The following is a 14,856-nucleotide window of genomic DNA, read 5'->3' as shown; positions in this document are numbered from 1 at the left end:
CAAAAAATTTAGTATGGTAATACGTAGAAAGTTCGATTCTTTTTTAATTGGCTTCACAAAAGATAATCTTATTAAAGACTTTCCGCGTAGAATATATGAATATCTTTTTTAATCGGGATGCAAATTTTGACTCGATACATTGTAAAAGTGTAGTTTTTTTTAACAAGCAAAAGCGTAGTTATTTCGGTCAAACTATATCCTAGTTTGTTAGAGTTCCCTTATATTATTGTAAATAAAATAATATATTTTACTTGTTATGTATAAAGGTCATTTAGAGTAAAAAAAAAACAAACAAATAAATGCAATTATTTATAATGTGTACAAATAAAAAGGAAAAAGTAAATATAGTAATTTAAAGAAACGGACAAATGATATTATTTTATATTCATATTAAAGATATCTGTCTATATTTGTTTAAAACAAATCAAGTTATTTGTTAAATGCATTGATATTAAAATAAAATTCTTTCAAAAAAAATACCTAAAAAAAAAATTAGAATAACATTTAGAAAAAAAATTAATATAAAAGTCGAAGTAGACAGTAGAGAAAGCTGGTATATATGATTATTTTTAAAATAAAGTGCAAACTTTATCAAAAAGGAAACAAAGAGTGACGACTCGTTTCAATCTTTGAAAAATATCGCAAGAATTTATTTAAAAACATATTTTTTTTAAAAATACTATAAATTTTTTATGTTCTAGAAACAAAGTGATAATGTTTTAAAATAAAGTGCAAACTTTGTCAAAAAAAAAAAAAAAACAAAGAGTGATGACTCATTTCAATCTTTGAAAAATATCGCAAGACCTTATTTAAAAAAACAAAATTTAAATTTAAAAATTCTTCCCTCACGAAAGATATAGGAAAGAAAAATGAAATAAAAGTAGAAAATAAGATTATTATGTAGTGGTTTGATATGACAAAAAATGCGTACATAAAATAAATATGTTTATTAACGAAATAATGGTGGATTCTAGGGTGAAGGTCCAATTAGGTCCCTCACCGGTGGACCACGAGAAAAACACCAATGGATGAAATATAGATGGTTCAAATTTATTTAAATTAAAAGGGAGAATATGTGCAACTTTTCACATTCAATATTATCCTCAACTGGTTTTCAATTATCTTTACAATTCCTACTCTAATTCTTTGTTCAAAATGAGATACTCTCTTTTCCTCCGATTATCATACACTCAAACCATAAAATTTGAAATCAAATTATGAACCCTAAATTATAAAAAATCTTATTATTTTTCAAACATGATTACCTAGTATTTGAAATCTAGTGGCATTGAATAAATTGCTATTTTTCACAATCAGCAATCGACAACACATGAAATCATGAAAAGACACTATCAATAAAGGGAACTTCTACGGTACACCTCACAAATTGAGGTGTACCGGTACTCCTGCTTCAAAAATTTAATATGATTCTTAATATGATTTTTAACATTTTCTCATAAAAATAATAAATATTCTTTGTTATATGTAACAAAAATTTAAAAAATGTAAAATTTTATTTCATCGACATTTTCGGTAACTAAGATCTAATTATTGTAATTGTTAATGATAGAAAACAATTTTTTTTCTTCGAAAAAACAACTCGTTACAATATGAATTTGATGATTTGGTGTATCGGTACACTCAAATTTTTAAGTGTACCATAGAATTTGCCATCAACAAAATCTCTCCAAGCACCAATCCAACTCATTTAAAATTGCTTGAACAGGCTTTCTATTCAAACAACTATAAGGAAAAGTTACAGGCCACGAAAGCAATAAGAATGCATCGCAAATTTTAATTGTATTGTTATTCCCTCTTGATGCAAAATTTCCTGTTATAGGAACTCTCTCTCAATTACTTATTTTTCTCCCATATACGAGGGTGCTTGCGTGACCAATTACTTATGGGATTGCAATTATCAGATTTGTCGAAGAAGAATAAGAAATTAGTCTAAGAGCGGTAACTGATTATGGAGGAAGAATTAAAACACGAATTGTAACAGTCTGAAATGGAACCATTTTAGGATAGGATTGAATGTGAGTAGTTGTACATGTTTCCACTTTTAATTTAAATAAATTTGAACCATCTATTTAATCTAATGGTATTTTTCTCATGGTCCACCGATGAGAGACTTAATTGGACCTTCACCCTAAAATCCACCCAAAATAATATAAAAATTCATAAATATTTCGTTACAGTAAACATATTGACATCACCAGTTAGGGTTCAACTTAAAGAAAACACACTTCATAATGAAAGCTATGAAAGAGTGACGTCAATCGTCAACGGTTGTTCCTGAAAGCTTCATGAAATTTTAATAGACCAATCAAATCTTGGCATTGGCCAAAATTCACGCATGGTAATTAGTTGAATTTTATAAAACATTCAAAAAAACGTAGTGAAAATTCGCTCGCGATGCCTAAAAGAGCAATGGTACTAACATTGAACAATGTTATCCTATAAGTTCAACCATGAGGATGAGGTTAATTTTAATTAGAGTGGTATCAAATGAGTAAAAAAATTGATAACTGTTTAGAAAATCAGAGGTAAAGTGAACGTTACTCAATTATTAACCCAAGGGAGAACTTACCCAAAAGTGAGACAATTAGGAAAAATGGAACTAACATTCAACAATGTTATACTAAGTTAACCTTGAGGATCAGGTTAATTTTAATTAGAGTGGTATTGAAAGAGGAAAAAAATGATGGAATACATGATGGAAACAAGGGAGTGATGTCATGAATAAAAAAAATTAAAATTAAAATTAAAATGAAACCCTCATGGTTAGTGGAACACCTACTAAAACAACTTTTATGTGGTGCCGATTGACCCTACAAACCAATATGAGTCTTTTTTATATGGTTTGTTCTCACTTGCACACTTTTCGAAAAACTTCTCATAAGGTCAATCATCCTAAAATGATCCAACTCAAATACACTTATTTGTGGAGTTTTTATGGATTAAGCTACCAAAAAGAATATTTATTTTATTGATATATGTAGTACCAAACAATTCTTGTAAGTCTTTCTTCTACCATACAGTCTCATACCTGAACAATCTTAAATCCCTCTCATTTCAACATGAATTCGATTTACCTAAACGCTGTAAAAACAAAACTCTCAAAAGTCTGAACCTTTGACGCCACTAGACTATCCAAATTTAAATTTAAATAAACTTTAATTAATTCATATAGGTTTCAACAATTTAAATTTAACTTGTAATAAATAAAACATCTAAAAAAAATGTAATAAATAAAAATATCATTTCAGTAAATTTATAGGTTTAAATATTGTACCACTTAATGATAAAGATACCCAAAAAAACAATCTAATGGTAAAAAAAAATTAACAGCAAATTAGTATTTAACCGAACATGCTGAGAGAAGTATAAGTGGTACTTGACCCCGATCAACAATATCCAAAAAAAAAAAAACCTACGACTTAAGGCAAATAAGATGGTTCAAGAACCATACGTAGGTGGATGCATGAATCTATTAAAAAACACAAAAGAGATTAATAGGCATAGAATACTAAATTGAAAATCTCCCCAGAATTATTATAACATTACGTGCCTGAACCATATGTGTCATTATATATAACTATTCTAAATAACACACCTATCATTATTCAAGTCTGCAACTATATTTGAGATGAGGAAAAGAATTAAGTATAGACACTAATTAACCATAATTCATGTATAATATATGCAATGTATACTCAGTAAATATACATCTAACTCTGGTAGGGTGGGGAAATTTACATCTCTTGTTCCTTCATGACTTGTGATCCAATTGTGGAATCAATCGTCCGCAATTAAAGGAAACTGTTGAAGTAAACCTTTAAAAAAATGGGAGTAAAATTAGCAAGACTTATAGGAATTATTGAAATTAGCAAGACTTGCACAGTGTAAGTAATAATTAAGTTCCCTTGGTACAATAAATTTGTTATGACTTATTGGAAGAATTCTGGATTCTATGGGAAATATTTATGACTTATAGGAAATTTATGTTAAAAAAAAGGACTTAGATAATGGTAGCATAGCAGGCAATTCCTGCTATACATGTGCTGCGGGCCAAGGATTTTAGATGTAATAATTATGTTCAAGGAGAACAATCCGTTTATTACACAACTTGGACTATATTTTTAAGGCCAAATACGGTTTTTTTAATTTGATAGAATATTCAAGTTAGTTTTTTAAATTTCAAAAGTTTTAAATAGGTCATTTTAGTTTTAAAATGTTGCTTTTTAAAAGTTTTAGGATGTCAAAACGATACGTTTAATCGTCACAAATGATCATTCTAGCACTATAAATGTCGTTTAATAGAGCAAGAAAGACAGTTGTTGTAAATAGTTGTCTTTCTAGCACTACAAATGATCATTTGTGACCATTAAACGTAGCGTTTTGACATCCTAAAGCTTTTAAAAAACAGCATTTTGATCCAAGTCAACAACTTAACGGCTACATCAGCATCAGTTAATTATTAACTGACAGCAAGGGTAACGGTAAAATAGTTTATCAACTAAAATGACATATTTGAAACTTTTAAAACTTAAAGGACTAATTTAGAAATTCTATTAAAATAAAAGGATCTAATTGAAACTTTCGAAACTTTACAGAATAACTTTGGAATTTTGTCAAACTAAAAAGATCATAAGTGATATTTAAGCCTATTTTTAAAGATGAAAACAAACTATGAAATTGCACTATACTTTCAACATTTCTTTATTTTATTCAGAAGGATTATCACATTTAACTCTAAAAGAAAAGACATGAGTTAGAACTCACATGTCACTATTTTTCGGCTATAATGGCATGCATATTTATTAAGTAAGGCTGGAAATGAGTCGAGTCGAATCGAACCTATCTGAGCTCGACTCGATTCATTAAGAATTGGTTCGGTTCGAGTCTTGGTTCGAGTTTGACACGAACTTTTTTTTCAGCTTAAGTTCGGCTCGTTTAAAGTTCACGAACAGTTTGGTTCGGCTCATTAGGTTCAATTCGTTTGTTCAAAGCACATAACTTTAGGTATGAAAATGAGTAAAACCACTTGAACAACGTAACTCAAAAGTCAAATAATTTAAATTTTTGACCCATAAATATATTGAAATTTATACCAATTTTTAATGGACTAGATGAGGCTATTATTACACATAGTAATTAACACTGGTATGCAACCACCAAATTCAATTTTGCCTTCTTGTGGCATATGTTTCTCTTATTATAGATAATTGTATTCTCCATTTTTCATGCACGTTCCTATGCGGGACTATTTTAGTTTTCAAATCCTTAAAAACTACAACAATATTGCGCATGACGTTGTCTATCAATTTTAATGTAGCTCATTTTCATCCTATTATTGCTAAGTGTTTGTCTTAGCTTTTAAAGTGTGTGTGTGTATATATATATATATAATCGAGTCATCTCGTGAACCAAACGAGTCGAACTACATATAGTTCAAGTTCAGCTCAATTAGTTGACGAACTTAATTTTCAGCTCAAATTCGACTCATTTGGTTCATGAACCAAGTTCAACGAATCAATTGTCGAATCAAATTACAAACTTTAATCGAGTTGGTTCGGTTCATTGCCAGCCCTATTATGAAGTAATTATAATAGTTTCACAAATTATCAAATTGTAATTGCCTTTGGTCATTGTTCAGCAAGAAAAGAAGTAACATGGTATCACATGTAAAGCTAAGAATCATAAAACAATCATGTTCAACCACCCCCTTAATACAATTAGGGATGATAATATGATCCATGAGATCTATATCTATCTAACCCATTTACTATAAAAGCCATCTAATTTATCCATCAAACAAAAAATTTGTTAATGGATGGGGTTTAAATTCATCCATTTAAAATTATGGATGGATTTGATCCATCCACCTTATTTTAAAAACATCAATGCTATTTTCCACGAAACACCCATCCATAAATTCCACGAAAGACTGAAAAAACGTGGTTATCAGAATTAGTTTTTTTTTTATTATTAAAAAGAAATATACATATTTGTTGTTTAACGGAAATCATGGTTCGGTGGTAATGTGATCGTGGTTTTCGTAAATTAACATTTCGTGGGAATAACTATTATCCTTTTAAAATTCCATTGGATCACCAACTTAACAAAAAAAATATATTCAATGGAAAATTTCACATAATAATAATCATTTTTGTTTAAAAAATTTATAATTATAAAATTAATCAAATAATAAAAAAAAACTTCCAAAAAAAAGGAAAAAAATAATTTTTTAATATTTAAATAATATTAAATTAATATATTATTTTATTATATGTGGTGGTCAACGTCAGAGCTTGACCGGCCAACGTCAACGCTCCACCGTTGACTATCGTGAGTCGCCATCGACCACCGTCGTTAGCCTGTTTTTCGTCGGACCATCACATCTCGCTGTTGTGTGGTCGCTGAAGAACCATCGTGGTCAACGTCGGAGGTGGTCGATTGACCACCACTGACCACCATATTATTTTCAATTATTTAATTGATCATATTTAATATTTCTTTAACCCGACCACCTCCAATGTTGACCACGATGGTTCTTCAGCGACCACACAACGGTGAGAGGTGGTGGTTCGACAAAAAACATGCTAACGACGGTGGTCGATGGCGACTCACGGTGGTCGGCGGTGGAGCGCTAACGTTGGCCGGTCAAGCTCCGATGTTGACCACCACATATAATAAAATAATATTAAATAATATATTAATTTAATAGGGTCTAAAAATAGCAATTTTATATTGGAAAACACAATATAACAACTATTAAGAAGTTGAATGCACGTTTTTTAATATGTGTATTTCTATAATGAGGATCTTAACATGTACCCTTGATGACACAAATTAGCATTTACCTTCTTTAAATTATTTGGACTTATATCAATATTATTTGGGCTTGAAAAAAAAGCAATTATGGACCCGTAACATAAAATTTCCTATGATTGAATTCACTAAAAAAACACATGCACCTCTTAAAAAAAAAAAAGCATACACATTATTAATTTATGGATCGAATGGATAATGCATCCATTAAAATCTAATAATGGATTAATTGGATGAACATATTCTTTAATGGATGGACTGAATGATTGGATGGACATAATCTTTAATGGACAGACTGAATGGTTTTTTTCAACACAAAAAATAGTGGATTTTAATGGACTAATAGGGTACGTTTGATTTGCTAAAAAATGAAGGATAGGACAGAACAACTCCAGTTGTCCAGTGTTTGATTTGTAAAACTGTTTCAGGTACAGGACAAACTGAAGGCAAGGGACAGGACAAAAACTCATATTTTTGTCCCTCAACAAACCACAACACAACTTTTTGTCCCACGTACAAGTTGTCTAAAATACAAAAATAGCATTTTGTCCCCCAAAAATCGTATAAAACAAAATATCATTCAATGCCATAAAAATTTGTCATGTGTTGTTCTGCCTTGTGCTGTGATGTTCTGTCTTGTACTGTTCTATCCAGTACTTACTGTTTTGCAAACCAAACACACCCATAAATTTTTTTTATCCATCTATTAAGATCCAAATCTATATACATATAATCCATCCATTTTGCCACCCATATATACAACCATGCTCAATGCATCAACATAGCCAAATAAAGAAACGGAAAATGAACCAACTGACCATAATTAAAAGGACAAAGAAAACCTTCAAATAAGACATCGAGTATCCCACCCAGTATCCCAAGGGCAAGGCACCTAGTAAGTTTTAAATATATTAGTTTATGTGCCACCAAAATAGCGCCCGCTACTGCGCCGCGTCGCATTTCTGCTTTAACAATAGAGGCATGTATTGATTATAGATTTCTATTACAAGTAAACAGATATGATAGTTAGATGGTCAAAGGAGTGATATGCTCTCTTGTGCTCTTTCAATTTGTCTGCTTTACCTTCATATGGTTTCTTCTTCCTATTTAAAACAAAAGCAAATAATCAGAACCTGAAACAACAAAACAAAGAACAGAAAGGGTGTTTCCTACATCTGTTATATAGGAAGATTTTTTTTTTTACTTCCTTGCTAGAACTACCCTTAAAGAGTCATTCTACTTAACTATACGTTTGTTCATCACAAACATTGAGATATAACAAATTCAAAAATAGTTCTTGAAAAAAAAACGATCCTTTTTTATACAATATGAAACAAATTTTAGTTTCGTCCATTAGATAAAACTTCTTGATGTATCAAAAGAAGAATATTAACAACTTTATATAGGTGCTAATTAGATTACTCAGTTGCAATGCTTTGATTTATGGAATACCTGCGGAAAGATTATATGTAATAGCTTATCTGTTAAACCATCTGCTAGGAGAAGCTCTTCAAATTGATTTTATCAATCAATCTCTTCCTTTGATGAAACACATATAAATCTACAAGCTTGTTAGAGTGAAAGAAAAGGAAAAGTCAGAAGCCATAGAAACAAATTGAGGGCTTGGGTTGATAGCTTTCTTAGAAGTTGCAGACGGCGGCGCTGTTGACTGGGGCGAGAGGCATTTGAATCGATGATTTAGCAAATTTTGATGTGAGATTGACTAACTGAGGAATGAAAAGGTGCATTGTAATTATGTGTTCATTCTTCTAATGATGTAACTTTGCTTCATGATCAATGGTTTGTTTTCTTTGGAGTAGTTATCCACTATCCTTGGAAGAATGAACACAATATTACATATCAAATTACAAGTCATGTCCAATTTATTATTCAACAACACAACAATAACTTATATATATATATAGGAAGCAACAAAGTATTTATACTTTTGTTGATGTTTCTTGCAGTAAATTTTCCACCTGATGTGTCAAAATTAATGTGGATGGCTACGACATTGGTAGCACGGGAAGCTCGGCGTGTGGTGGTCTTGCTAGAGACTTAGATGGTCCTTTTATTAAGAGCTTCTATTCCAAAGCCGGGTTGTGTAATGAAGTCTAGACCGAGCTTTAAGCTCCCTGTCTTGGGTCATTTTTTATATGGTGAATTCCAAGTCTTGTTCTATTTTATTACTAACAAATCTAAATTCATGGGTTCAACCCAACATTTTGCAGTAGTAACCATTGTTGTCAAAATCGCGACTTAAATCTCAAAATTCAGGATTTTGCGACTTGACTCACCTTCAAGGATTCAAATCCATTGCAGAATAAGCGTGGAATTGAGAGATAGGATAGAGAATACACTAACGATTGTGGCTGGGTTGAACTCATTGAGCGACTTCATTGGTAATCATAAAGAAGTGAAGATTTGTTTTAAGGGTCTAGTGGATCTTCTTAGTTCAGGTTCTTGTTCTGGGTTTTGAATATTTTAAGAAGGGTTGGTCTCAATTGATATAAGCATTATGGGGTTTGAAATGGTGTCTTCTTATAAATGCAATGGCATGATGGCTCCTAAACTTGGGTGCATGCATGAGAAGTATCATCATTGTGGGAAGCAACAAGGGAGGGTTTTGATGAGTGATAGGTCCAAATTAATGTAGGATCTATATCATGATAAGGTAAGATATGTTCATGATATGTGACATCTCTTGAAATAAAAATGTCTTATATATTGTTGAGGTCATGAAATATATCACCTTTCATTCATGCCTTGTAACCCAAGAAAATATATTTTCTGGCTTTTGGTTCAAGCTTCCTTATGTGGATGTGTAAAGTGGACGGATAACACTGATCCAAAGATTTTTAGTTCATGAAGGTGAGGGTGTTTGTTGGGCAAAATAAAATATGGTGATTTATTATTTAGAAGTGGGCTAGGTAATTTACTTATAATTAGTCGGTCGACCCCGTGCTTTCGCACGGGTCAATAATGAGCACATGACAACACCAATGCAGAAACAATATATCATAGGAGAAACATAAAAGCAATAATCGGGGAAGGCAGAAAGTTAAAACATAACAATAGATAAAACAAAACTTGATGAATTTCATGAAAACTGGGAACACAATATTTATAAATAGCAAGGATTAGCTATAATGTGTTTCAGCTTGTATGCTTATTTTCAGCCAACTAATATAGAATCTTTACTATGAGAATGATTTCCATTTAGAGAAACGTGTTCATGTAGTATGCAATGATGATAATCATGAAGAAATGCACATACCAATGCACTTTGTTACATTTGGCAATAGCAATGATGACCATAAATCTTATATCCAAAAGTGCAAGTTACATGCATGAGAGGTTATCGGTTGCTTGGTCAACACACATAAGAAAGCACTCTTGAAACCAACTTTCATATCCACAACTTATTTTAGTCTTAAGCCAACGAAAATAAATATTCTTCCTTCTCAAAGATGGCACAAAGATTGTATCAGTAGTTTAAAATGTCGCTTCCTTGATTAATTTGACTTATGTCTTCACTTGTAAGATTAAGACACTGCTATCATTATGAAAAAATTGAGGAATTTAGTGCCTTATTTAGACTACCTTCATTATGTATGACAGAAATCCCATGACTATAAGATAATCTCAGTGCATTCTCTATTGTTTTCATTAAACAGTTCACTTTCAAAAACTTTGATCTCAGATACATGAAATATCGGCTGTCATTAGCAAAAAGTGGTTGTTTCTTTTGCAAAATTAATTTGGAATGTATTTCATTATAAGTAATCAATGGCTGCAGTCCAAATATAGTTAATGTGCTCATATCAATACATATCAAAATATGTAATTGGATTGGCATTGGAACCTGACTTAATACTTGTTGCGTTAGTGGGTTTGTTGCTGTCACCATTGAAATGCCGAGGCTGAGATAGGCAGCGTCAACAGTACCTTATAATCGCTTTCAGCACACATATAGCATAAACTGGTTTGTTTTCTGCTGCAGCGAAATCTGGCTGCACTTTTTTTGCCATATTTGCAGATTTTTTTTTTTTTTTTTTTGGTGTAAATAAGTCAGCTGTTGTGGACTTGTCCGAAAAATCTGAGACTCCAGCATTATATTTTCAGCCCCGGGATATTACAATGCGGCATATACACACTCGTTCTTCCTAAAATCGGCTCATTCCAAAAAAATCATTATCAAGTTATCAAGGCACATTTTAAATATAGCCAAGCACTAAATGTGATCATTCATGCTACATAAGTTTCACAACATTATTATTAGTTTTCTATTACAAACACATTACCACAATTTGCTCTTTAATTATACATATAATAAATCACACAATCACATGACAATCACAGATTGTTTAAAGCTTATAATCATATATAGAAGCTAGAATAAGTTCCCGGATGCATAAACTTCAACATTAAATTAAAAGTAGTAGTAAAATATTCCAAATGTCAGACGCATAAACCAAACACAAACTTAGCATTACACAAAGTCTACCATAACACACAAAACATATATTAACCAATTCTGCATAATAACCAAACTGAAATCAAAAGAAACCATATATAAGACATGACAGAGAAGTAAGTAATAACAAAAGTCCACTAAACCAAAAAACTGCAGAATCCATGTCTTATGGTACACACTATCGCAAAGGCCAATGCTCTCTCTTCCTAACTGGGCACTGCACAAAGTAATGGTTAACCTGATACTTATGCCTTGCGTCAATAGTGTTCCTGGATCTCATGAAACCTCTACGAATGCACTACAAATTAAGAAACGTGCCTTATATGGAGAATACCACTCGTTGTATTTTCGGTAGCACCAAGCTTTATAGCATGACCTTTGACCAAGTTACGCGCTTCACAGAAGCTTTTCCAGTCACCTCCAATACTGCAAAATAAAGTATTATCCACCATAATGAATACCATTTCACACCGCCAAATACTTCCATAATGATCAATAGAAGAGAGCCAATTCGCAGTTTTAAGCATTAATGCATCCTCGCTGAAACCAAACCAAGCGATAACCTGTATTGAAGAGAATACGAATTAACGTTACTACCCATAACCAAGACTTTAAAATACAAACCTACAAATATAATATGATACGACATTTACCAGATATCCAAAATCGATGTCAGAAGCAATCAATATATGAATGAACGTGCGATAAAACCGCATCACCACGCTCCTATCACTTGGAGTAATCATCTTTGATATAGGAGGAAGACAGTTATTAGGGTAGTCCACTTCCACTCATGATTTGTCTTTGATGGTCATATGCATAAGATTAGATTCTATATAGGTAAGGGTGACCCATGCACCAAGGCCTGTGTTATAAAAATCCTTCAACCCTATCCAACCATCCCTGAAGTACACCTTGCCCTTCTTCTTGTGGACCTTAACCTCGAACATGTTCTTGTTAGGATCACGCAATGACATAGTCATCAACGTGCAAACCATATTCCTTAACAAAACATGACGGCATCCTCGCCTTCAGCTGATATTTACATAAAATGCATTTCATAAGTACTTGCATAATAAATAAAATAATCATGCATCAGTTATTTGGTAAACGCATCTGATGTTTCTATCATTAAAGCGATATAATTTACAACATCGCATCCAGGAAATTAGTTTCCCATTGATACATAATAAGACACATTCAATTGCTAGCATATATCTTTATTCTGTTGGAGTAAATCTCTCCTTACTGCTTATTGTACCATGAATAGATATTAAGGCTTCGTATTTTTTGGTTCATCGTCAAGCAACATGAATTTAAGTAATAAACATTTCCTGAATTTAAGTAACAGAAGGGCAATTACACAAACCACTCTACACATTAGTGTTTATAAATTTATTTTGAAGTATGTGCGCAATCAGATGATTACTCCAATTTTAATAAAATCAAAATATTGTGTCAAATAGTCATGACCTTCTGCTCATTATATTTCAGTACCTTAGATAAAATAAATTCCGCCACACTTAGAGTATGATAGAGGATAAATACACGGTTAGTTTTAGCGTACCTGCAGAAGTATGTTTAAATCAGCTATAATATGAGCACATTAAGTTCGTAGATTATGGTCGAGCCGACTTTGTGTATTTTGATCCTTATTGGGTTATATTATTACAATGTCAATCAATTGAAATTCTCAACTTTGTTTATTTAGAATAACAATCTTGTGTGCCTAGTACTGTCTATACATCTAAAAGTAACAGTCCACTTGGTCGACACTTATGACGAAAATCAAATACTAACTTATTCGGCAAGAAAATAAGTTATTCATAAGCACATCTGTGTGTTCAGGCTTCCCAACGGATACTCGGACGTAGCCTAGCTCTTTATTGCTGTAGTGGCGAATCATCACACCCATTTCAGCTAGGTCTTCCTGTGTTCAAAAAACATGTCTTTTTAGTTAGAAATATGCATGCAAAACATTATAACAACAATTTTGCATTATATCTACCAGGATGTTTTGGGAAATAACTTCACTCTTTGGAGCAAGGTTGTTAAAATGGCGAGTTAACTCGAAGAATCATACGATTCCATGATTTATGTATCAATTACGAGTTGACTGAACTTTAAACTCGAATTTTAACAAACTCGGAAATGAAACCTATTTACTCGGCTGGCCTCGCAGTGAATTTTTAAGAGTTTTTATTTTCTTTTTCTTCTCATTTTCCACATTCGATTCTTTTTAGTTTGATTTTGTTCTTGTCAGTCTTTTGCTATATAATTGATTTGGAATTTTGAATTATTTATGCATTTATTGCATTATATAAGTATATATGTCATGTGTTAATATGATGTAACCTTGTATGAGTTTACAAGTCGATTACGAGTAGATTTCAAATAGGAAAAATGAGTTTGTTTGAACTCTCGATTTTGACAGCCTTGCTTTTGGTGAGAGATGTGCAGAGTGATGATTTAAAAGACCAAATTCAAGGTTCTCAACAGTTCAATTCCTATAACACACGAAGACTTCTTTGTCTCCTAATGTGATTATTTATCCTAAAACACGGAAATTTTCTAGGACGAAAAAAGACATCTACTAAATCAAATAATTATTTTACCCTAAACATATACAAAAAGTGAATGATTAAGTATGAAGATTTGAAGACATGAAGATGAATGTACCTTTAGCTTCTTTGGATCAACTCCAGATGTAACCTTGCAAAGAATGAAATTAGAATGGCTTGGAAATGGCTTAAGGAATGGAACTGCCTTCAAAAGGTCGAAAAGCCTCCCTCGTTCTTTCACCAAAGCATCTTTGACATTCTGCATTTTTTTAAGACTGATTAGATTTGGGACATTTGTCTTGCGTTATGCATAATAATATGCAATAATCATCTCGTGCTTGATACAATTTGTATTATGGTTCATCAATACTTCTTTACTTATACTCCCTCCGTTTCAAAATAATCGCCTTCATAGGTTTTTTTTTTTACAAAAATTAAGAAAAGCTATAAGTATATTAACGAATGTTGCGATTTTACAAAATTGTCCTTATTAACTATTGGTTTTCAGTCATTGTATAAATGCATAGTAGAACATAATGACATGAAAGAAGTGCTCACAGTAATAATTTAGGCGTCGAATTGGAAGAAAAAAATGTCATGATGAAAAAGCAAAACGACACTTATTTTAGAATATTTCTCTATACGCTAAAACAACAGCTATTTTGGAACAGAGGGAGTGACAAGTATAGATGGTCATAATGTAGTAGTGCAAAACGAATTGGTGTACATGTGTGAGAACTTATAAATATGAAAAAGCACAAAAGAAAAACCTCTAGATATGTCGGATTTTGCAATGCTGCACATGCAGAAATTTCAGCAGCAACAGATACATTATAAGGTTGCTTTGCTCTCCAAAGATATTTGATTATACTCAAAGGAAAAGCTCCATATCCGACATGTAATCCAGCTAAACCTGATAATTAAATGGTCAACATTAGGACAAGGAACTCTAACCATGTAATATGCAGCAAAAAACCCAACATG

At 31.9% G+C, this 14,856-nt stretch overlaps 1 protein-coding gene across 1 annotated transcript in view; it reads right to left on the bottom strand.

The window, feature by feature from the left end:
• Positions 1 to 11,284: 11,284 nt before the first annotated feature.
• LOC25495946 (histidinol-phosphate aminotransferase, chloroplastic) overlaps positions 11,285 to 14,856 on the bottom strand; it is a 67,928-nt gene continuing 64,356 nt past the window's right edge. Inside the window, exons 8-12 of the mRNA XM_039826694.1 lie at positions 14,643 to 14,785; positions 13,991 to 14,131; positions 13,112 to 13,241; positions 11,965 to 12,346; positions 11,285 to 11,874 (exon numbers count right to left, since the gene is read on the bottom strand). Coding sequence (XP_039682628.1) covers positions 12,315 to 12,346; positions 13,112 to 13,241; positions 13,991 to 14,131; positions 14,643 to 14,785 — 446 coding nt within the window. The 3' untranslated portion in view covers positions 11,285 to 11,874; positions 11,965 to 12,314. The remainder of the gene's footprint in view (positions 11,875 to 11,964; positions 12,347 to 13,111; positions 13,242 to 13,990; positions 14,132 to 14,642; positions 14,786 to 14,856) is intronic.

This window comes from Medicago truncatula, chromosome 6, assembly GCF_003473485.1.
Source record: "Medicago truncatula cultivar Jemalong A17 chromosome 6, MtrunA17r5.0-ANR, whole genome shotgun sequence".
Taxonomy (NCBI): Eukaryota; Viridiplantae; Streptophyta; class Magnoliopsida; order Fabales; family Fabaceae; genus Medicago; species Medicago truncatula.
The sequence above is the reverse complement of the archived record's forward strand: the minus strand, read 5'-3'. Positions and strand labels throughout refer to the sequence as shown.